This window comes from Antedon bifida, chromosome 9 (genome assembly GCF_963402885.1).
Source record: "Antedon bifida chromosome 9, ecAntBifi1.1, whole genome shotgun sequence".
Classification (NCBI taxonomy): domain Eukaryota; kingdom Metazoa; phylum Echinodermata; class Crinoidea; order Comatulida; family Antedonidae; genus Antedon; species Antedon bifida.
Window position 1 is genome coordinate 3,844,905 of NC_136234.1, and position 24,729 is coordinate 3,869,633.

At 35.7% G+C, this 24,729-nt stretch overlaps 3 protein-coding genes across 8 annotated transcripts in view; 2 read left to right on the top strand and 1 right to left on the bottom strand.

The window, feature by feature from the left end:
* Window positions 1-96: 96 nt before the first annotated feature.
* LOC144852542 (uncharacterized) lies at window positions 97-12,395 on the bottom strand. 4 transcript variants are annotated; one of them, XM_078710423.1, is made up of 9 exons: window positions 12,367-12,395; window positions 4,477-4,620; window positions 4,300-4,381; window positions 3,896-4,027; window positions 3,182-3,345; window positions 2,337-2,506; window positions 2,074-2,174; window positions 1,614-1,653; window positions 97-1,353 (listed from the first exon to the last, which is right to left on the bottom strand). In XM_078710423.1, the coding sequence occupies exons 1-9, from the start codon at window positions 12,378-12,380 to the stop codon at window positions 413-415; spliced, it is 1,788 nt and encodes a 595-aa protein (XP_078566549.1). In that variant the 5' UTR covers window positions 12,381-12,395; the 3' UTR covers window positions 97-412. The 4 variants fall into 4 exon arrangements, with proteins under 4 accessions (XP_078566549.1, XP_078566552.1, XP_078566550.1 ...); XM_078710426.1 differs by lacking the exon at window positions 12,367-12,395 and adding an exon at window positions 7,046-7,114; XM_078710424.1 differs by lacking the exon at window positions 12,367-12,395 and adding an exon at window positions 7,051-7,079.
* On the top strand, window positions 11,769-21,162 carry LOC144852541 (uncharacterized). 3 transcript variants are annotated; one of them, XM_078710422.1, is made up of 10 exons: window positions 11,769-11,880; window positions 12,391-12,572; window positions 13,895-14,173; window positions 15,367-15,501; window positions 15,754-15,891; window positions 17,187-17,312; window positions 17,671-17,844; window positions 18,555-18,887; window positions 19,676-19,972; window positions 20,181-21,162. In XM_078710422.1, exons 3-10 carry the CDS (start codon window positions 13,909-13,911, stop codon window positions 20,273-20,275), a joined length of 1,563 nt encoding a protein of 520 aa, XP_078566548.1. In that variant the 5' UTR covers window positions 11,769-11,880; window positions 12,391-12,572; window positions 13,895-13,908; the 3' UTR covers window positions 20,276-21,162. The 3 variants fall into 3 exon arrangements, with proteins under 3 accessions (XP_078566548.1, XP_078566547.1, XP_078566546.1); XM_078710421.1 differs by having other exon boundaries at window positions 11,775-11,880; window positions 12,391-12,732; XM_078710420.1 differs by having other exon boundaries at window positions 11,817-11,883; window positions 12,391-12,732.
* A 669-nt stretch (window positions 21,163-21,831) lies between these two features.
* The window catches only part of LOC144852539 (fermitin family homolog 2-like), a 44,921-nt gene continuing 42,023 nt past the window's right edge, over window positions 21,832-24,729 (top strand). The window contains exons 1-2 of the mRNA XM_078710416.1: window positions 21,832-21,969; window positions 22,685-22,968. Coding sequence (XP_078566542.1) covers window positions 22,809-22,968 — 160 coding nt within the window. The 5' untranslated portion in view covers window positions 21,832-21,969; window positions 22,685-22,808. The remainder of the gene's footprint in view (window positions 21,970-22,684; window positions 22,969-24,729) is intronic.

The window sequence follows — 24,729 nt, forward strand, 5'->3', positions numbered from 1 at the left end:
ATTTTCTTGGATATCCCCAATTTTTTATAACATTTTTATGCAGTACACAATATTCAACACTTTCATCATTCCTTAAATATTTGTAAACAAAATTACAGAATAACATTTTCTTTTGACACCATAAATTGGTGGTTTTATTATACACATTTAAGTTACAGCAGTACAGGATTACAATTTGTAACCATGAATTATACTTGTCTTACATAATATATTTAAATACAGTATATTTATCCATTTTCCAAATGGTATAGTAATTACTATACTGCATTTAATTTCAAATTGTATAAACAATTTCATAGTCAATAATCCTATAGGGGAACTGTCAATTGTATAGATGTCAATGTTTAATGTATATCGCCGATGTTTCCTGCATATACAGAAGGCATGCTTTGTTTTGAAAATCCTGAATTGTTCATCTGTTGTTTCCGTGTAGGCCTGGCCTCCCTGTTATCCTGATAGTAGGCAAACCGGGAGCAGGTGACCCACCTATATTATGTGGGTGTGGTGGCCTAGCAGGGTGTGGTAGAGAAGGAGGAGGATGACCGTAATTGCTGTATTGTGATGGAGGATAGTCTCTTGGCTTATCCTGTGGCGGATATCCGGTATAGTTTGATGGAGTCGGACCCCCCATCTGTCGAGAAACAGCTGGTGGTGGCGCATTCCTCAGCGGAGGGGGAGGTACACTCATGTTGGGTGGATGCATGCCATGCCTGTGTCCACCTGGTGGTGCAGGTGGTGGCACATTCATATTTGGTGGAGGGGTATTCATATTAGCCACTGGCGGTCTTTGAGCAGGAGGCGGTCCAGAGTACGCAGCTGGCGGTGTTCGATGATTTGGATAGTTCTGATTGTAGGTATTTGGTTGGTTATAAGATTGAGGCGGTTGCGTCGACTGAGTCGGATTACTTCCATAGTACGGTTGCGAGCCGTAGGAACCATATTGTGTATTCTGAACCGGTGGCGGTTGCTGTGGTGGTGGCTGCTGTGGTGGCGGTTGTTGTGGAGGAGGCTGCTGGTGCGGTTGTTGATATCCTGGTTGACTAGGCTTATAAGCTGGGTTGTAAGGCTGTTGGACTGCTGGCGGGGGTGCCGTGTACTGATTGCTATATGGTGGTTGTACAGGAGGCGGTGCTGTGTAGTTTACTGGAGGTACACCCATTGGAGGGTAGGATGTCGTGGTAGTTGGGGGTGGCAGTACGCCTTGTGGTGCCAGAGTTGGAGGTGGTGTATGCTGCTTTGTCCAGTCTGGTTGGTCAACTGTAGGCCTTACATTGGCCAGTGCATCAGCAGCTACAGGGGCTGGTTTGGATTCTACTACTGGGGTTGATGGCTTTGATGCTTTAGCAACCGGTTCTAAAAGAAAACAATTAATATTTCAAAATTATAATCCTTGTTTACACTGTAGCTTGGTGGTAAGAATACTTGCTTACAAATGCTAGAGTCATGGGTTCATGGTACAATATTATTCTCATGACTAATTAGTTTGGAAAGCAATTGGAATTCTCCATCTTTCACACTGTTTGATGTGTCTAAATATGACTTGGTAAATACTAAAACGAATTGTATACCATTGTGTATTAATAATATACACTCAAACACACAAATTCTCTTACCTGCTGATTGTATTTCAGTCTCACCTACAGGGGGAGTTTTCTGTTAAGAAAAAAAGAACAATTAGCCAACATTAGTAACTCCTTGACCCCGTCACTGACCAAACCTCACAATTCCTGATGATACAACCTGGATAGGTTTACTAAACAAGTAAGTCCAGTGGTTAATATCTTTCTTAACTTAATACTACCTGGATGAATGAGAATATTCATATCCGTAACTATATATAGTTATGTGATTCATATATATCAAATCTTTATTCGTTCCATATATAAAAAGCGTACATGGACAAATTGACAGAAAATATGGTAAAACATTCACAATTACATCATACATAGAACAAAATTACAATTTAAAAACATTAATTAATTATATATGTGATTCAGATTTTCAGTTGTATTTTATAATTTTAGAAGAAATCCAATCTAATTTCTACCATTAATGAGGTCAAGATGGACTTACTGATCTTTGTCTTTTTGACACTTTAGTAGGCGTTGGTTGAGGGATGCCCTTCTTCTCCTGCTGACCACTAGCATACAAATCAAGTAACCGGTGACAAATCTCTGTAACAAGGTAAACATTTTTAATCCTTTGACGGTAAAATTTTAACCACAGAGGAAAAAAAACCCTTTTCCACCAAGAGCAAGATTCAAAATTATTTAAATAATCGTTCCATAGCTAGTAAAGACAACAAATTTATTTTCATTATCTTTTTTTCAATTTACCTTCTAACATGTCAATGGTGACCTCTTCATTCAAGTTTTCCCACCATTTTATACGTGAATTTTTACAGGTCCAATCTAACAGGTCGCTTTTCGATAGCCTGCCAGCAAGATACAGAAATGCTATAGAGATTATGTCAGGCTCCCATTCAAGACACAGTGTTGTGCACAAGCTGGAAATAAATCATAAGTATCACATGTTAAATTTTAGGTCAGTCACAACTGCAGTTATACGGCCATACTGCGTTGAAACACCGGTTCTCGTCAGATCACTGAAGTTAAGCAACGTTGGGCCCGGTTGCGTTCTGGATGGGAGACCGTCTAGAAATCGTGCTGTATATACTGGAGAGTGATGGTGTAATGGTAATATCGGACTAGCATGTGATAGGCATGGGTTCGAGGTTATCTGTACCATACTAAATGCATCCTTAGGCAAGATGCTTTACTCTCATTGCCTCATCCTTCGGATGGGATGTAAAGCCGTTGGTCCCGTGTACTTAACAGTGCACGTTAAAGAACTTTTGTACACTATTCGAAAAGAGTAGGGGATCGTCTCCCGGTGTGCTGATCTGGTAGGCGCTGCACTGCTGGCTGCCGTGGGTCCATGGAGAGCCTAATCCGAATTTCCTCAGTTTCCAGTTAAGCTTGAGGACAAATATAAATACCTTTACCTTACCTTTACTGCGCTGATTACTCGCTACAATATTATGGGAGTACGTTTCCAGACGTGTTTGATCCAAAAGTGACCGGGCTAATACATAATAATGTCATTCTTATATAGCGCTTCATGCAATAATATGAAGAGCTTAGGAGGCTTTGTGCATTAAGCGCTCTATAAGTTCTCTTACCTATCATTGACAAAGGTCCATGCCATTTGTACCAGTTTCTGTATCTTGTCTTTCTCTCCTTTAAATGTCTTTGCATGCTTCAGAAGGTACGAGTAGGGATGATCAATTTGCAAATCAAACTTTAGAGATTGTAATAATATCCTCTCGTATGTCATTATCTCCTCCTAAAAAATAATGATAAAAAGACTATTTGAAATTGAGCAATCTTTATTAAAAAACTCTGCATTGTAGCTTCAGTGTGTATACCAATTTTGGGATTGAAAAATGAATATATTTATAAATAAAAGTTGAGATCCAGCCACTGATACCCACAGCATTGTCATTTTTTCAGTAATTTGCATTTGGATTTATAAATAAAAGTATATATGTAGAGTCAGAAGAAAGGAACCCAACTAGAGTTTTATCTATCAAGACTGTTTTGTTTTAAATTGTTAAGTAAAGTGTTGTATATAAAGAAGACTGACATTTGCAGGACACTAATAAACAGGAAATCATTGCAGATGTTCTGCTGTGGCAGCCAAAACATGGACTTGCAAGACAAGGAAAACCAGCACTCATACATTGATGTACTAGATACGGATACTGATATGCAGAAATGAACTGGGTGTCACAATGGCAGATATGTAGGAATCTAGTCAATAAGTTTGGGTATGTATCAGACTAAGTAAGTAACAGTCAAATTGAACAGAAATAAATTAAATTGTATATACATACTCTTGGATCATCACCAAAGAAGGCCCAGTGGGCTTCTGGTATTTGTGTACGGGCAACTCGTATAATATCTTTGCATTTCTTTGGTGTCTCTTCCACTTTGCCAGCCAAAAACAAGCATGCCGATCCTGTTACCTATATGAAACATACATTTTTGTTTATAGACTGTGCAGTAGCAAGTTTGTAAAAAAGGGGGAAGGGGTTTGTAAAAGGGTTTGAACAAACCCCCTTTCTAAACCATAAATTAGTTTAGGCTTTAATAGCCTAGTTTATGACGATTACTGCTCCTGTTGTGGAAAAACAAAACCCTCCCTGTCAAATTCTGGCTACGGGCTTGAGTGGTGGTGGTGGATTTCTTGAGAGAGGCACCCACACTGTAATTGGCTTTTGTTATGAACAATACTTACAAATCTTGGAAACTCTTTGAAAGAATGTATCATATAGAAACGATGATAGTAAACTACACCAGAAGCCATAGTGTCAAAGCGACTGAAAAGTATTTATCATGAAAAATAACAAAAAAAAATAATTACACTAGAAAATAGAGTATAATATTAGAGAAAATTATTATTAAAAAAGGATACAGTCCAAGCTCTGTTCCAACTTCAATGATAAAGCGTGCCCCTTCTCTGCGGTATCTGGCCTCTGTATTTGGATCAATGGAATCTTTAGTGGATGGGGTGTTGACAAGTTCATCTTTATCGTACAACCAGTAAGGCATTTTGAAGCTGTAAACCAACAATAATGTATTAATTTTTTTCATTAATTTTTTCATTTTTGAAATAAAATATGACAATGTTAACAACAGTAAACACTATGGCTGGTATTCATGAAAGGGGACTATCTTTAGTCCTGGACTATCCTTAGTCCTGGACTATCTAGTCCAGGACTAAGGATAATCCTGGACTATCTTTAATATGGTATTCATGAAACCTGGACTAACTAGTCCTGGATTAAGCCATGGAAAATTACAGCAGCTAGGTGGTCCATGATGTTTCCTTCTAAACTTGTTCTAAACACGCTAGCATTGCATTCGCGTACTACGCGTCCAGGGTATAATTTACCCTGCACAAGTTCAACTAGAGGTCAGATTACAGATTCTACACACAGTACATGTACACGTGTGTGACAGATGCCTGATGAATAAATAGTAACATAAAACAACCAATTTTGCCATTAAACCAGAAGCATAAATGAAATTATTGGAAAACAAAGTAAGTCTTGAATATTTAAAGAAGACTCTTGTGTAATTTTATTTGAATTTCATGTAAAGAAATTGAATTTTAAGGCGAACTTCAGGCCTAGCATAGGCCTATGCCTAGCTGGCTAGCCTAGTAGTAGTAGGCCTACCTTGTTGGCCTAGCCTACCTCTCTCTAGGCCTACCTAGACTAGCCTAGGCGCAACTACTATCTAGGCCTAGTATTCCTACCCACTATTCTACCTATAGTCCTAGGCCTACACTAATTTCACTAAAAATATGGCCTATTACCTAGGCCTAGGCTAGTTCCAGTAGTAACTACTGTCTACTCTTTTCTTTAGATCTAGACTAGCCTAGGCCCTAGCTAACTACTAGGCCTATATTATATATAGGAGGATTATAGGCAGACTCCTTCTACTACTGCTACTACTATAGTAGTAGTGCTACTAATCTATCCAAAGGGCTAGTACTAGGCCTAGCTAGTAGTACTTTTTTTATATTTTGTTTAAAAAAATGGATGCATCATTTGTTATTAATTGATCTGTTACAGTAGGTTGATTCATAATAATAATAATATGATGATTCAATTTAAAAAAACTAGGTCTAACCTAGCTAGCTGTAACCTTGTCCATCTAGTTCCTACTACTAGACTAGAGTAGAGCAATAGCCTGCCTTCTACTAGCTACTAACCAGGGTAGTCTCTCCTGGTAGTAGGCATAACAATAACATGCATTATTGAATTGAAGATCTGTGTTCCATAAGATTTACAATGAGATATCACATTTAAATAGTGCACTACCTTATATATAATTATTTCAAATGTTTTATTTATTTTTGTTAAATGGTGAACCTAAACAGCATACAGTATGCATGATGACCATAATTCAAGGGGCCCTCATATAAATACATAAAACAAACAAATAAATATAGCAAAGCAAACAAAAAACAGAGAAATAAGAAAAACATGTTTAAAAGAAATATTGATTATAAAAGGTAATTTCACAGGAAAATATAAAAAAACAATAATACAGTAATTATTAATTTCCAATATTTTGTAAATTACCTTTTTTTTATCTACACAGATTTTCAAGTCAGCAAGGCATCAACATTGTTTAAAGACTGATTAAATTAAATACTGTTATTAGGACTATACTACTATTTTCATTGTTGGAGCTGTGATTGCAAAATTATCAGTATAAACTGCAGAATTGAGAATTGGACATAAATAATTCAAGACATGATGACCATCTTTAAGTAACAAAACTATTTATTTTGATGACAATTGTATATAATATATATTTCAGTCAGGAATTATTTATCTAAATAAAAGTTGGACAGATTGCTGTGATCTGTACATGAATGTACTACAGTAATATGGTATTTGAATTTATTTATTTACTGTTTTTGAATAAAACAATAGAGTAATTTAAAAAGTTTCATATGTGGTTTTTATATGGATTTTCTTATTTTCATTTATTACTACACAAGTACAACTTGCTAAAACGTATACAATTGTTTTGATAGTCCTGTTTCTCTCTGCATGATTATTGCGCTCCATCCAGGTTTATTAGCAATTGTATCTTAAAAAAAAATATTTAAATAATGTTAAATTACATCCAAACAGCTTTACAACTGAAAGACAGTACAGATAATACCGGTAGACGATAGACAATCTCTAGCCCTGGCCAATAAAGACTGTAGGCTTACAAGCCTAGATAATTTGTCACAATACTCCACTTCATTTTTGTTTTCAATAATACCTCTTTAACTTGTACTCGAATAATTATGATGAAAATATCCAGAAAATTAAGCCTTCCCCCTATATAACTATACAGTGGGTGGATCCAGGATTTTTTAATTCAATCCCCCACCCATCTTGTGTAGTTTGCAGGATGCAATTTTTTTAGACAATTTATTAATACATTTTAAATATTTGACTTTTTTATCTTATTACCTTACTTGACTGACAGCATCATTCCATGTAGCCTAACTAGGACGGCAGTGGCATATAATATTGACCAGATATATGTGTTCAGCAGTCTAAACCAATAGAAAAATAAATGAAATTAAACTATATTATCTAAAAAAATATTGAAACTATTACTAGCCTAGGCCTATTTACATTTGTTATGCCAAATTAAAATTACTTCAACAGGACGTCCTATGTAAATTGATCCAATATTTTGAAAATACCTAACACTGCATTCCAGTCTAGGCACGCCTAGACAAGGCATACTAAGTAATACAAGGTATGCCTACCTGATGTAGGGCCTTGCAATGCCCATCGACTTAGCCAATGGCAGAGTCTAGAGAGGCCTAGTTAATTAGTAATAGTAGGCCTAGGCTACTAGGTACTACTGTAGCTAGCTAGGCTTACTAAATACTAGACTGCGGCCTAGCTAGCTAGCTAGGCTATATCCATCTATCATCATTTTTAACAAAAATTATAACAATGTAAAATATATTACAAATTAAGATATATAAAGTGATTTACATCTTTAAAATAAATTAAATGTGCGCTTAATGAAGAACAAATCATTTTAACACTAGCAGTATAGGGTGGTTGCTAGGCAATATCGCCCTAGGCAAGCGCTGTCAGAATTGAAACTGTGGGCCTAGCTTTTGGGCCTAGATTAAACACACTAAATTAACTTACTAAATATAATTTTTTTACTTTCTAAAGTACTTTATTATATTAAATATACGTTATATTTACTAATTTGATACAAATAAAAATGATTAATAATATTTTGTTTCTTAAATATGGTTTTAACGTTGTCACACTTGTAACCTACCTTACCTCAGGCCGCCATTTTTTTCGAGCTATTCTTGAGATAGTCCAGGGGTGGATTGCTATAAAACAGTCTTAACTGATGGTCTTAACTCCCCGATTAAAGCCGGCTTTATCAGATAGACGGTCTTATTAAAGCCAACCCTGTTAGACCATTGCTATAAAACGGTCTTACCCAAGACCGCGACGAGTATAGATGCACAAACAACCAACTCATATTATAAAAAAAACTGAGGGCGCACTTTACGCGTATAATACCAAATAAGGTTATGTTCGTCACACTCGCTCAAATCACAATTCAGTTTGTATGTACGTGTAAAAATGAACGTGAATAAAAGAAGGCCGGCCTTTTCAGAAAGTGAAAAGATAGCATTAGTCGAGCTATTTAATGAATCGAAATCAATACTGCTCTCACAATTAAATGCGAATGTTACTGTTGAAATTAAAAGAAAGCAATGGGACATAATTTGTAACAGCATAAATGCAATTAATCCCGGAGTTCAACGAACGCGAGCAGAAATTAAAAAAAAATGGAAGAACTTAGTGGCGGAAGCCAAAAAGGATATCAATAAGGTAAAAACAAATCTTACTCATATATTTCCTTTTAATAATATGTTTAATTAATACAATAATAAACAATAAACGCAGAAAATAAAGGCTAGGTAGACTAGGCCTAGTATACCGGTAGCTGTGGTCACAAAGGTCTACCTATATTATAGTATTAGGCATAAGTATAGGCTAATATTAAAGTATCTATAAGTCTAGAAAATGACATAATTAAGTCATATATGATAAAGTGAAGTATTTAATTTAATTTTGTAGGTTAAACATCCAGGGACCGGCGGTGGTCCACCTCATACAATGAGCAAAATCAGTGAAACTATTTGTGACATCTATGGAGGACTAAATAGTGCGATGTTTGTTGGTGTTTCGACAGGGTGTGAAACATATATAGAAACTGGTAGTAAGTTAAATCCCATTGTTATGATTAATTAAATTGAATTAGGCCTATATTGTTATAAAAATAGGAAGTAAATGTTAACATTTTATTTTCAGGTAATGATGATGGTAAAGATGACTCAAATGATGTCATTCAATTACAACCAACCACAACGACCCAGCAATTAAATGATCCGAATGAATGCGGTAACGCATCGTCAAAAAGGAAAAGAAATTTACAGGATGAATATATGGACTGGGGCGTCAAGCTGGCTAAGTCAACAATTCAAAAAAACAAAACTGAAGAAATCAAATTGAACGAGGAAATAAATAAATTAAAACTAGAGCAACAGAAATTAAATTTAGAAATTGCCATTTTAATGACGCAAGTTCATGTGATTGAACAATAATTTAATATTAATAATTTATACTGTATAATCAAATCAACCTTTTGTAAATACAATAGTAATTTAATTAATTAAAATTAAAACCTAAATAATCAAACAGCACAGTATTTAAATCAATTGATTCATTGTGAGAATACGGTTTAAATAAAATGTTTTTACATGTTAATATGAACTTTATGCATTGTCTTGTAATTCATGAGCAATCATATCCCTAACAATTCTTCCATTTGGTGCTACCGGTCCGTTGTACACCTCATCATTAACCATTATTTGCTGATCGTCTACCTCTTCGTCATCTATATCTGGGAGTTTTAGATCTCTAGCTATGTTATGTAACACCATCGTAGCAGCTATAACAGCACATATTCTCTGGGGGGACATTCGGTTTTCCTCATGCATGGACCTGAACCTTCGTTTCCATACCCCTATTGTCCGTTCAACTATACTTCTTGTCACCGCATGTATTCGATTGTACCTCTGTTGATGTGGATGGACAGGGTTAAAATATGGCGTTAATAAAAACGGCCGTAATGGATAACCCTTGTCACCAATTAAGTATCCGTCTACTTCTCCTCTCTCAAATATTGTGCACAATTCTGAATTCCGAAAAATACGTGAATCATGCGTCGCACCAGGCCATCTAATAACAGCATTTGTGAATTTCATTTCATGATTACAGACTACTTGTACGTTCAAACTATGGTATCCCTTCCTGTTGACGTACATAAATTCATTATCTTTTGGGGCCTGCATCCGAATGTGCGTACCATCGACAGCTCCAACAACATTTGGAAATCCAGCTTTTTCATGGAATCCAATTTTAGCACGCATAATGTTGTGGTTGTTGTTATGAAAGGTAACATATTGCCTTAGTTTGGCCTCAAATGCCAGAGAAACCTTTCTAATTATTCTACAAGCTGTCGATTCATGAATTCCTTTAAAAAAGGGGAAAAAGTTTTGTAAGACTATGTCTATTAAATTGTCATTTAAAATAATTATATAGGCCTATATATATATAAAATACAGTAACGATTACATTTTTATTACAATAAAACAAATATTTAATAGATTATGTGATAAAAAAGGACTACCTGCTATGTCACCAGATACATTATGCATCACCCCTGTAGCATAGAAACGGAGAGCTGTGCACACTTGTAGAACTGGCGGAACCGAATGATTTTTATTTGATTGCCTTAAATCATTTATAATTAAATCTGTTAACATTAAAATTTCAGCGCGGGGAAATCTATATTTTCTATACAGTTCATCGTCGTTATATGCATCCAAAGGATGTGATCTATCACGGAAAATTCGTTCAATTCGTGGTCTTTCACGATCAATAATACCAAGGCCTATTATCGGCAACGCCATGTTGACAACAAAAAGAGAGGTTTAAGACTGTTTTAAGACTCCTTCGAGTAGGCTTTAATTTTAAAGACCGTTTACAGGTTAGACCGCGGTATAGCAATGGTCTATAATATAAGACTACTTGCTACGTCACGAATTATAGCCGGCTAAGCGCTAAGACCGGTTATAGACCGCTTATAGCAATCCGCCCCAGGACTAACTTTCTTAAACCTACCCCTTGGGTGGACTATCTTTTGCCGGTTTTAGTCAAGGTTTAGTCCATGTTTAGTCCAGGACTAAAGATAGTCCCCTTTCATGAATACCATTTCAAAATAGTCCAGGACTAAATCCAGAGATAGTCCAGGACTAAAGTTAGTCCCCTTTCATGAATACCAGCCTAAGACTAATATTAATAAACTGCAACAAAGAAAACAGATAGCCTACAAACACTTTACAGCATGTTACATAATATTATGTTGTGAGTGTGAAAAAGGAAAGTTTAGGTAAGTAAGGTGAGAAATCGAAGTACTAGGCTAGGCCTAGGCCTACCTAGTAGTAGTAGTAGGGAGGCCTAGCTAGCTAGGACCAGGTAGGCTAGCCTAAATGTAGGCTCGGTACACATCTTAATGAATCGTTTGAAGACTCAAAAAAAGTTTAAGAAAATCATTATTTAATTATTACATATAATATGTAATTCCATTCATACTTACATATAATAATGTAAAATTGTAAAAAAATTAAATTTCTTACACACACGACGACGACAACGGTACCGACGACAACGCCGCCTTGGTTGTATTATTTGGTAGGTCGAGCAAGGTCGACTTTTTTCAATAACAGAGTACACCTTAAACGTCTGAACATGAGTCTAGGTAGGCGGACCTACTTCCGGTCCGAAACATCAACATATTTACTGAATCTGATTGGATAAAGAGTACACCAATGGGTGATGAGATATATTTATTATGTACATTTTCCTCGATCCTCCTGTGTGCTGGCTGCATGCTGCTGCATGACGTGTGCTGGTGGTGCTCTCATAGTTTTAGAACAACTTGTAGCGCGCGCAAACCAAATATCGCCGCCGGGCCGCGTAGTTAGAGTAGGTAGAGTTTAGGCGCGCGACGATGCGCATTAATAAATGATGAATAAATTAATCAAAGATTGATCTGATAAAATAGTGATAGGCCTAGCCAGAGTTTAATTTTATATCATCTCTGCCGCCTCTCCTGGACAGAATGTTTTGTAACAATAAAATGATCTTAAAACTGTTCATAATACATTTAGCGACTCTTGTATTTGGAAGTAGTAAATATACAAATAATAGCAAAATACACTCTATAGGGCCTAGGCCTAGCACTGCAGATACTCTACTCTATTTTAGGGCCTAGCTAGGCCTACTAGCCTACCTAGTAGGCTAGGCCAGGTAGCTAGGCGTAGTAGTAGGCATAGGTAGGCTAGTCTATCCTAGGACTAATTAATATTTTAATATGCTATGCCTCTCCCAAGTGAATAGGGTTAGCAAACTCGGACTTCTGCAAACTTGTTTTCTTCCAGTTTTCCGAAGTTCGTCAGACTGGAGTTGCAAAAAACTCTGCCTTTTGCCGTGGATTTGATTGGAAGACAGTTTTAAATAAGTGAGAAATCTAGCCTAGGCCTAGATGAAAATTGAGAGAAAGATTGATTGTATTGGAACATTCACCATGGCATTAATATTGTTAACGCATATAGGCCTAGGGCCTAATTAATATAGTATAGGCATATTATAATTATTAAGATCAATAGGCCTACTATTCCGTTTTCATTATTTTACAGAATGGGTAGATGTTACAGTTTATACTCAACCACAAGGCATAAATCATGTTCAATCTAATGCCTTCATAATTGTTACCAATCCACTTGCCGTTTCAAATATGTGGTTAGGCTTCAATCACCATCCAGCTGGTAGCCCATTTGAAATCGAAGGTTGCCGTAGTTCCTACACTGACGCACCACTTGTAAGTTGTTCATATGATGGATCATCTTACACTTTTAAAAGAAGACGCAAGGGTGAAGCTGACCCATCTATATATGGTGGTCTTTATATTCGGACAACTGCCACTGTTAAAGGAAAACTGGAAGAGTCCAAATATGTTATTGATTTTGTTTTTCTCGGCAGTAAGTTACAATGTTCTATACAAAACAAAAATAAACACATTCATAGTTACAGAATTTCATCCCAATGTTTCAATGAAAGAAATTTGTTTATTATTCATTTTGTATATCTAGGCCTATCGTAGATGTATTGTCCCCCAAAAAGATTAATAAATTAGACTTTTAGGGCATTTTGCAGTTTTGTTAAAGTTATTCACTTCTGTAAAAACGAACAAAGGTAATCAGGGGCGCAGCCAGCAAAGAGATAAAGTGGGGGGTCAACCAATATGTGAATATTTTGCGAGCGAAGCAAGCAACCATGGGCGGCCCCCTGGTCGAGTCCAGGGGGCGAAGCCCCTGGAAGCTTTGGCGGTCTAGGGCAATCTAGATCTTTTGAATCGGTTTACGCACACACAAATATGACATGATGTTAACACTAATAAACTGCAACAAAGAAAACAAAAAACAACTCTCATTTTCATTACAGAACATTTTTATGTTCCAGGCTGCCACAGATAACCTACAAACACTTTTTTTCTTGCTTGTTTGTTATTTTGGGTAGAGAGGCTGTGAACTCAGGTGGAATTATTTAAATTCCTCCCTTTTCACCAACACAAAAGTTGAAATGAACGTAGAGCTGCAAAAGTTTGAAAAAAGAAATTAGAATGATAGCATGGAGTGATATTATTAAATGAGAACCGTAAGGTTAGAGTCCATACACTGTGCAAGTCCAAGAAGCTATCTTGGCTCCGTGTGTATGTGAGACGCTTCATACCCATCCGTATTATACGCATTACACTAACATATTTATCGCCTGTACATACAATATTTTGTTTAAAAATATACCTATTTTGTTCGAATGTATAGTATAGGTTGATAGCTTATACATAATTCTAATAACTAACTTCTAAATTAGTATTATACATTTTACGTTAGATACTAACGGCACTCTAGACATCGCGTGATGCATCTTTGAACAATAAGTGTGCATTTTGGAACATTCTTCTTGGCTTTTGGAGACAGAGAATTCGCAATGTTGTTGCAAAGGTTTTTAACTAACAATAGATATTTTAAACCCCCGAAGCTATCCTTTAATTTATCCAAAAACTGCTTACTGTACAGCGCACACCTTGCCCCGCCTTAACATTTGTGATACAATAATTTTGTCTTTTTAAAATTTATTTAGTGACGGTGTTTTATATGAATGGCGATGATAGAATTATGACCGTGAGCATAGGGGATGACTTCACATTAGAAGCGGTGGATGGATTTTGTTATAAGTGCCCTCCGTTTCCCACCATGACTCTTAAATGGCGACACAATCGAACAGAGTGGAGACCTGAATGGGCTGGCAGTTTTACGAAGGAAGTGAAAGGGACTAGATTAGAAGATTCTGGAGTTTATGATATCATTCAGCATGGCGCGCAGGAATATGAACGCACAACATTTCAAGTTATTGTTAGAGGTACATTTAACGGTTAATTAGTGGTTTCTGATAATAATAATATTAATAAACATGTTTTGTTTTAAAAGTATATTTTCAATTCCAATAGGCTACATTTTCCACTAGGTTAATTTATTAGCGCGAATCTAAATCGTCAGTGTATGTGTATTAATATTTTCCTTCTCGACAATACTGTGATGAATTACGTTTTAAACAAATTAGTATTTTAAACGTCTTTCCTTTTTTACACAAAGATCTAACCTAAGGAAGCAGTTTTCCAATTGCGCAAATCGTGATGATAAAAATAGATAAAATGCTCATTTAAAAAAAAAAATTTGAATAGTAGAAATTGGAGAGTAGATTTAAAATAGGTACACAGTACATGTGCACCAATAATGAGTTATGCCATTCCTATTCACTGTGAGACAAAATAATGGTAGTGATATGCCCAAATATTGTAGTGATATGACATCATCAACCTGTTAGTGGCGATTTCATCGCTGTTGGTTGTGAACTGAATAAAATAACAATAAATAAATCATGTCCATATATGAGCACATCACATTTGTTTGTCACATAAAGTTTGATAGTGTAGACAGAGCTTTATAGAATGTGTTTCCGAATGATTGTTGAGTATAGTTTTTCCGTTGAGTACCTATTTTAACAGAGTATTTTAAGCGTTGAGATTGTGTTGTTTAATAACGTTTTTATTCGCATGATTTTCTGTCGAGTACAATCCGTTTACAATTTACCATCAAATACAAAAAGTACTTAAAGATGTATTGTCCCCCAAAAACATGAAAAATAAAGATTAATTAAATCAGACTTTGAATAGGTTCTTTGTAGTTTTAATCAAGTGAATCACTTCCGTAGAAAAAAAAACGGAAAAAATAATGTTTTCACTTATAATAATAATAATTCACTTACAATAACATGAAAAATGGTTAAATTCAACCAAAAATCCATTGGCTGGCAGCCAATTTGACCATTTTTTGCTTTAAATTCCAGTTTTTTCAGGTAAATAATTTTTTTTTTGATCCAATTTTTGGTCGAAGTCAATAACTATTATGTGACATTAAAATGGCATATTCAACAAAAATTGAAAAAAAATATTTTTCAGGGGAACAATACATCTTTAAGTTAACGAATCTCTATGTTGACAACGAAAGTTCCCAATTAAAATACAACAAATGTAAATGATTTTATTTTTTTAGTTTGCCCTAAAGCAAAATATGGATTTCCAGATTGTCTTGATGACTGTCCTATTTGTCATCATAGTGGTGAATGTGATCCCATGACGGGGTTATGCATCTGTGCAAGTGGATATAGGGGAGAAAATTGTGAAATTCGTAAATATATAATCACTGATTTCCTCAACTTTATCGTTTCAAATTAATTAAGTAATTTGACAAATCAAATGTTATTGATTATTTGTAGCCACCAGTTCGGGTGGTAAGGTTAACCTGACCACTTTTTCACAGAGAGGTCTTTGACAACCATGTGATGAACACTTGCAACCACCTCACCACTTTATTTCTCGTACTACAACACTGAAATTATCTTTATAAATAGTTTTTTTTTGTATTGAAATTCTAATCTAGCTTGTGCTCAAAATGAGTTTGGACAGAGTTGTACACAAGTTTGTTCTGGCGTTGATTGTGAGGGCTACTCTCTCTGTCCGCCTACTCCACAACGATGTCAATGTGGTTCTGGCTACATGTCTGAAACATGTGACTACGGTAAGTCTTTTCCGATATTAGCTCATGGGATCATCACTCGTTAGCTAGCCCTGCCCTCTATTGATCATTGATTGGGAAGGACGAAGTTTGCTATTTGAACGGTCTTGTATATACTGTATAGCTCCTGGTAACAGTGTTGAGTTTGGTCTAGCAAAGACTTTTTTGTACGAGTTACTGTATTTGGGTGGGGAGTTAGAATGGGAGCAATGCCAGCAAGAAAAAGAACCAGTGTTGTCAATACTTGATACCAATGAAACATAAAAAGACCAATCATAACCGATTGACTATCCGCAGGCTATCCGAACCATCACTTGTCATCAACCTTGCGTTGCGCTTACGTATTTGGGTTGAGTGGGGAGCAAGCTTTACTTACTTAATTACGTACATATGCTATTAACCATGTATATAAATGTATAATACTGTTCGTTCTAAGAGGACGTGATCTACACGTTGATGTGTTATCAGTTTATTATCAGGGATTAATAAAACTCTGCTCAACCAACTTCAGAACATTCAACGTACTGCTGCTGCTCGACTCATTCTAGTCAAAAAACGCAAATACGATCCAATCAGCTCAGATCTTGTTCCATTACATTGGCTGCCGGTTAAACAACGCATAGAATTCGAAATTATCATGCTCACAACAATCACCGCAATATCTTTTATCACTCGCCTCCTATATCTTTGCCTCGACTATTCCAACCAAGAACATGCTGACAAACATTTGCTGACTGGTCATTCTCTTGCACAGCTCCATCCTTTGCAATACTCTTTCACAATCAATCTAGAATGCCAACTCTATTGACATCTTCCAACAGTGAAAACCCATGTCTTTCGCATAGCATATGAAATGACATAATTTCTACCTAGTTCGAGCCTTGTGGTCGTAGCGATTTAGAGAAAATTTATTTTGGTTAGTCGCTATATACAAACAAGTATTATTAATATTATTATAGGCCTTTATAACACACCTGATTGTATTCTGTTCTACTCAGCGTCTAAATTTGGAACACTGCCTTTTTTAATGGCCTAGCTTCCCATCCTAGCATTCGTCAATGATTTACGATATTCGTTGAATAGATTTCATGAGTTGCTCTTATTTAACAAGGCGGGGTTATAGAGCAGTCAATTTTTCAACTTACGAAATCTTATCACCATTCAAATCATAAACATTAATTATTTGTATATTTTAACCTGATTCTTGGTAGGCCTACTGTATCTATAGATAATCTGATCTCAGAATCCTGTTGTTAGATAGCCTTGTTTCAACACTATTTTATTTCTATACTTTACAGTTTGCGACAATCCATATTATGGCCCAGGCTGTACTATGATTAGTCACTGTAACTACTACGCATGGGATCCATATCATGGATGCAGTGGCCAATGTGAAAAAGCATTTTCTGGAAGTCGATGTTTAAGTAAGTATAGTACATAGTCGGAGACGGTACTACCTTAAAATATCCACAATATGTATGATAAACACCGCGCAGTAGTGGTGATGCATAAGACGGCTACAGAACATTACTTCTAGGCCTACTATTAAATACTCCTACTTGTAGTAGTACTGTATGCCTGACTATATAGGCCTTCTTAATTATCCCATCTGCATCCCACTCTATATTATGCAGATGCAACTGCTAGATAGCTGGAGTCTGCTGTATTAAGTAATTTTAATGTATGCTATCACTGTCTAGTTCGTATGTAGAGACGACGACGATGACAACAACAATTTTTTGACCGAAAATTCTAATTAATTTCTTAATTTCTTAATTGCAGCACTTAAATGGGGTTACCACTGTTCGAAAATTAGCTGGAGACTACAGAATTATTTTGGTGCGGGATGTGACAAGAAATGCCACTGCAAACCCGAAAGGCAATGTTCACGATCTTCTGGTTCATGTGGAGGTAGTCCTTGTGCAGATGGATGGGGTGGGGCCAATTGTCAAATAGGTAGTAGTTCCACAGATTTGTATGTTATAACATTAAACAAATAGATACTGTACAGTATAGGGCAAGTTAAAGATGTATTGTCCCCCTAAAACCTGAAAAATGAAGTTTATTTAAAAAAACACTTTTAATAGGACATTTCAAAGTTTTTTTTTCTTCTGTACAAAAAAAAAAGATTCCCTTGTAAAAAGACAAAATAAATGGTTAAATTCAACCAAAAACCCATCGACTATTTGACTATTTTTCCCCCCTTTAAATTACAGTTTTTTCAGGAAAGCTTTGTTTTGTCCATATTTCTTTAATATATCTTTAATTAACAAAATTAAAGATTAAAATAAAGACATCATTATATATAGACATTATCCGCATTAAATTCTTGTGAAGTTTCTTGTGAACCATATTCAATCAACAATAATATTTATTTTACTAGTCATAATAATGATAACCATAATAATGTGTAGTACAGAACTAAACCATAATTTACAACAAAATATATATTATTCATAATACCATGAGATCCACAGAATAATTACAGATAAAATAATACGAGTGTAAACCCAAATAAAGAGACAGAAAATTATTTTGTGAATTTAAAGTTTGATAATTTTCAAACAGAAAATTGGGAAAATGCTCAAAATAGATCAAAACATCGAATTTCAAAATGTGTTCCGTCTTTTTATTCGGAATTGCCCTGATATTATTGATTCTTTCAGCACTTCCAGCATTATACGATGCCCCGACATTTTCTGATGCCACGCAATCTAGTAGTATGTCCCCGTTATTGTACAATTTAACGGTGTACTGGTCGCAGTGGATGTTTGGTCACGATTACGGAAATCTTGGCGAGCAACCCTGCTACGGATTAAACATCACCGAAGTTGAAACTACGTTGTCAACCATAGTCAACACAACTGACATTCAACTTACGATTCAATTGAACATGTCGTCAGTAAATGAAATAAATGTTGTAGTCTATCGTACGGTTGAAAATAGCGTAGTACCTGGTGTTCCATCCCCATCTGCTTACACAGAGATTATATGCCCAGGTATTACACTTTGTGAACTTTTTGTACATAAAAAACATAGTTATTGAGATAAAGTGAGATTATACCATTACTCTTCTTTGGTTATCCAGATAATTATCCGATTAATTTGATCATTTTTAACCTTTCAACCAAATTGTTGCATTATGGGATTGAGAGCTTGGTGTTAATGTTACGATTATGATTGATTGTTTTGGAGCGCAAGGGCGTACGTCCAACATAATTTGACCAATCATCAAAACACGATGGATCATCCAAACTGTCGCTTGTGATTATTCAACTCATGTGCATGTGTAATACCCACTTGCGTTGTGTGCGTGTGTAATACCCACTTGCGTTGTGTGCGTGTGTAATACCCACTTGCGTTGTGTGCGTGTGTAATACCCACTTGCGTTGTGTGCGTGTGTAATACCCACTTGCGTTGTGTGCGTGTGTAATACCCACTTGCGTTGTGTGCGTGTGTAATACCCACTTGCGTTGTGTGCGTGTGTAATACCCACTTGCGTTGTGTGCGTGTGTAATACCCACTTGCGTTGTGTGCGTGTGTAATACCCACTTGCGTTGTGTGCGTGTGTAATACCCACTTGCGTTGTGTGCGTGTGTAATACCCACTTGCGTTGTGTGCATGTGTAATACCCACTTGCGTTGTGTGCGTGTGTAATACCCACTTGCGTTGTGTGCGTGTGTAATACCCACTTGCGTTGTGTGCGTGTGTGATACCCACTTGCGTTGTGTCCATGTGGCAACCAAACTCAATTGTATTGATGCAAGCTTTTATTTCATATTTTTAGAGCTTAAAAATGTTTCAGGTCTAACAGTTGGTGAATATTTGAACAAATTGGAAATAAAATGGGACCATCATGCCTATTATGACCTTCCCGGATCATGTACCGTACAGTATCAAGTCACATACACCTTAGTAAAATTAGTAAGCTCTGAAACTACCAATAGTATGACTATCACAACTAATGGAACCTCGTTGGAGGTAACGGATGTGGTACCAAAGAGAAAATATGAGATATACTTGCGAGCCATGTCGAACGGTAATTTTGGTCCACAAGTTCAGAAAACAGTTCAAACAATAAAGCGTAAGTTGACGTATAGAACAGTGTTTCATTTGGAATACAGTATTGATTACATATAGCTAAACATGGGCCAGCAGCAAGGCTAGCCTTGCTAGCAGTATAGTTTTTCATTCTCATAGATTCTGTGGGATTTCTTTCTTCTTGTTGTTCTCCATTTCTAATGGAGTACACACTTGCTTTTATCTTTTTTTTTTGGTTTCAGCTTTTACAGATTCACCAGTTTCTGAAGTAGCTTATGTATACATGCTTACGCCGTTGTTTTTAGTTGTGGTAATGATGACGATATCGTATAGGCCCACTACATAAAGTTATATATCGGACCGAATTTATAAGTAGGTATCTATACAGGCCCGTATGCAGCATTTATAATGGGGGGGTGCGAGCGAAGCGAGCAACAATGGCTGGGGGCCAAGGGGCCGCCAAGGGCCCCCGGTCTGGGTCGAGGGGCCGAAGGGCCCGGCAAAATTTGCGCTATTTGACGTTCTAAAGACTGATTTAAGACTCTTTGTTGTGGCTTGGGCTAGTTGAACGATGGACACCAGAACTAGCAGCTTTCCGCTTTCTAGCTTCCTGCTTCCTTCCCATGTTTAGGCGCCGTATTCGATAGTGTCTGTATTTACCGCCGGTTGTCTGTATTTCCAGCAAATTACCGCCGGTTGTCTGTATTTCCAGCATGCAAAAACACTTTACCGCGTACCGCGTACATGAAGCGCTAAGCTATTGCTTGTCGTCACATGATCGACTGCGCATGTTTCACATCGAGTTTGTAGTCAGTTCAGATTCCGTAATTTAATTACCGGTATTTTTTCATTTTATATTAACATATTTTTGTTTGAAGTATACCATTGATAATGTAAATTTTGTATATATATAATGATTGTCTTTAGTTAAACAAGACAAGAAAAAATACCAACCGAGGAAATAGTGGACCTTTTGGGACTGGGGGGGGGGGGGGTGCGTCTGCACCCAACGCACCCCCCCTGGATACGGGCCTGTCTATATTCAACAACAAAAGGAACTCTGAAAATAAGTTTGAGAATAATTATAGAAAATATTTAAACTTTCATTGACTGACTGATAATATGTTACGTTAAGTCCATATATTTAAGTATTTTCAAAATATGCAAGTGAAATTGTAATTGATATATAATTTTTGAAAATATACTGAGAAATATGGTCAGGTGTTATGGTAATCACAATAAAGACACTAACTTGCATCATGGAGGTAAAAATTATTTTTTACCTCCATGCTTGCATGTTATAAAAGGGCATTATTCATAATATTATATGTGGTATTTACAACGTGAGAGGAGCGGAATAGAATATTGCAGCAAGATGTTAGTTGAAAAGATTTGAGAAGCTGTTTGAATAGGCCTACACACTCAATTTGGTAGGAAGAAACATCTAAAAAATTAGACAATATAACAATTGTAATTGTTGGCCAAGTTATTAACTTAGCGATATTTATTTCACTCACGGCAATATAATATAATTGTGTTTTTCTGTATATAATGATAAAATAGTTCAGCAATCATTAAAGTTGATAATAATAATTATTACATAAAATATGTAATCCTATTCATACTTGCATATAATAAATGTAAAATTTTAGAAAATTAAAATTTCTTTCACACACACGACAACGCCACCTGGTTGTATTTTGGTAGGTCGAGCAAGGTCGACTTTTTTCAATCACATAGAGTACACCTTAAAACGTCTGAACATGAGTCTAGTTAGGCGGACCTACTTCCGGTCCGAAACATCAACATTTTTACTGAATCTGATTGGATAAAGAGTACACCAATTGGGTGAGAGATTTCTGTACATTTTTCTGCTCTCTTATTTTATTATTTCATGCATGAAAATTACACAGAAGGGGCTACGTTTTGTTTGACCGCAGATCGTCGTCTGCAATAAGGACACAGTTCAATCGATTTATGATAGTATAAACAACATGTTGTGTACTGATTTTGAAATGACATAAATGCACAATAAGCGCTGTAAGTATAGTTTCATTTGTTTTATAATAATTAATTGATTATAAAGTGTAATGAACAACAACCATTTGTGGCTAAGCCTAAGGTTAAGCTAGCCCCTACTACTGTAGGCCTGGCCCAGGCTAGCTAGCTAGGCTAGGGCCTAACTATCTCTCTCTAGCCTAGCTTCCGGACCCAGAAGTAGAGTCTGTGTTGGAACCTAGGCCTAGACTGACCCTAGCTAGTGCCTACCTAGGTAGACCTATATATACCATATTTTTTTTCATTGGAATTAATTATGATACCTAGCAATGCATAGTCCCGTCGAAGTAAACTCGGCCATCATCATGCTTCTTGTGCTATTTATTATCTGTGTATATCATAGGCCTATTTTAAGTCAACTTCCAGTAATATAATATGGTATTTTAATTGTATCGTTTTAACACATTATTCTTTATTGAGTACAACAAGAGTTTTAGCCAGCTTTGCTTGCTACCTATCGTCATACTCGCCATGCATTGTGTGTGTGTCGTCTGGTAGTAGAGGGATGTTTCTTAATTAATTTTTTTATTTTATTTCCACAATATAATAACATACATACAGGATAATAAATGTTCTTTATTTTAGCTAGCGATGCTTCATACAAAATACCAGAAATTTATTTTGATTGTGATCAAAATAAAATTCAGCAGTTTTAAAGTTTGTCCTAACAATTAATATTTAAACATTTTTTTTGCAGGATTTTACTTTTTCTACAAATATACTGTAGCCTAGAATCATACAGACATTCGGAATATTAATAGGCCTACTAGATAAAATTTAGGATTTAATCAAAACGATCAAACGCAAAAGACTTCATCAAAATGGATCCTCACATGTTCAAGCTTCCTGATGGGAAGTACGCTGATGGATCATGGGAACTTACGATTTACATCAGCGATTTACAAGTTGAACGTGTCCTCCGTGTCACTGGTGATATCCATATTGGTGGCATTATGCTGAGGCTTGTTGAAACGTTTGCAGGTAGGAAACATCTTCTCTATGTTTTGCATTTCAGAAGAAACACTGATTATATGTGTGGTTAATATCTCTCTATACTCGTTCCAGAGACACTTTTTCAGCCCACTAATGCGCAGGTGTTCACAAACTTCACACTCAAGGAAAATGCCTTTTAGGTGGGGGATTTACAGCACACAGTTTAAATTTCTATATAGCAAGAGAAACAGCACACCTACAGTATTGTACCCCTCAAAATTTGTAGCAAACTGCAATTTTAAATGACTGCTAACCACCTTACTCTATGGCTTAGATTCACAAAGGTGTTTTTAGAGGAAAAGACGGGTTTGCTAAATGAAATTTTGTTTTTTGGCCTGTAATTCATTTAACTTGGCTGTATGTCCACCATTCCCAGGGGCGAATCAAGCAGAAAATTGTAATGCAAAAGACAGTACATCAAATTAAAATCCTGGATCCACCACTCAGATTCCAGTCTCAAGCATCCATATTTAATACTGCACTTTTACCACAGACATTTCAAGTTTGTATACCGAGTACCACTACCACTATCAAAGGCACAGTAATGAATGCCAATTGTCTAGTGATTAGTACAGCATTCCTTCAGTCTTCAGTAATTACATGTTAATCAACAACCAAGCCATTATTAACATACTGCATTTTGTAAATGCAGAAAACACATGTCAAGTGTGGATAGGATCTAGATTATTAAAGTCATAAATATTAGCAGAATAATGACTCTAAACTAGAAGTATTTCACTGTACTACAATTTTATACTTCAGTTTATTACAGTACAGTAGTAAAACTGCATGATAATTATAGAATACCGAGCCTATTTTGTCATGACATTTTTTAGCATTTTACTTTTTAAATTCAAAATCGTCTAATAATATTCCAAATTACATTAAAAAAGATTGAAAAGAAAAAGATGCAAATTCAAACTGTCATTTTTGTGTTTGTCACAATTTATATAATTAATGCAAAGTATCATTTTCTATTTCTGTCTGTTTCTGGTGCTTTTTAAGGCAATTTACATAATTCATTCACATCATATCGACAGATTTGAATAGTTAAAACTCTAATGTAATGAATTGTGATTTCAACTACAGTTATTATCTACTGTATTCCTATATGTACAGGTAATGTTACCTTTAATGTCAAAATAAAACCAGTCTGGTATACTGTATTATTTTTTTAATGCAATAAAGCCTACTTTAGACCATCTGTATTATAGAGTACACTATATCTGCTGTATACCCTACCACTAGGCCTCTTTTCATCTGAAGCATAGGCCTATCCTGTATGACAAGGTCATGACCTCTTGCTAATACAGTAAATGTATACTATAGTTTTTTAGAAAGTGAGATATAAATTGTAGTACTGTAGTGTCAGGTAGTGGCATGTCTGTTTTTTTTGCTACTGTTATAATCAGATTTTCATGATTAAATATTATTAAAGATTATTGTAAATTTGTGTATTAACTAGACTTTTTAATTTTACAATAAGTGTACAGGACTCATGGGGTTTAATTTAATAGTGTCGTCCAATTTGTATCTAGTAAAAACTTGAGACAAGATACTATGTTTTTTAAAATTGACCAAAAAAAAGATTTATATAGAAGAATGTAGTGTAAATCATTGCTGTAGATGAGTCAAAATGATTATACTGAGTCATAGACAATGAATTAAGATACTATAGCACCTGTAGGGTATGAAACTTTATATGTACCTTATGGATACTGTACTATATTATAATTTATACAGTACTGA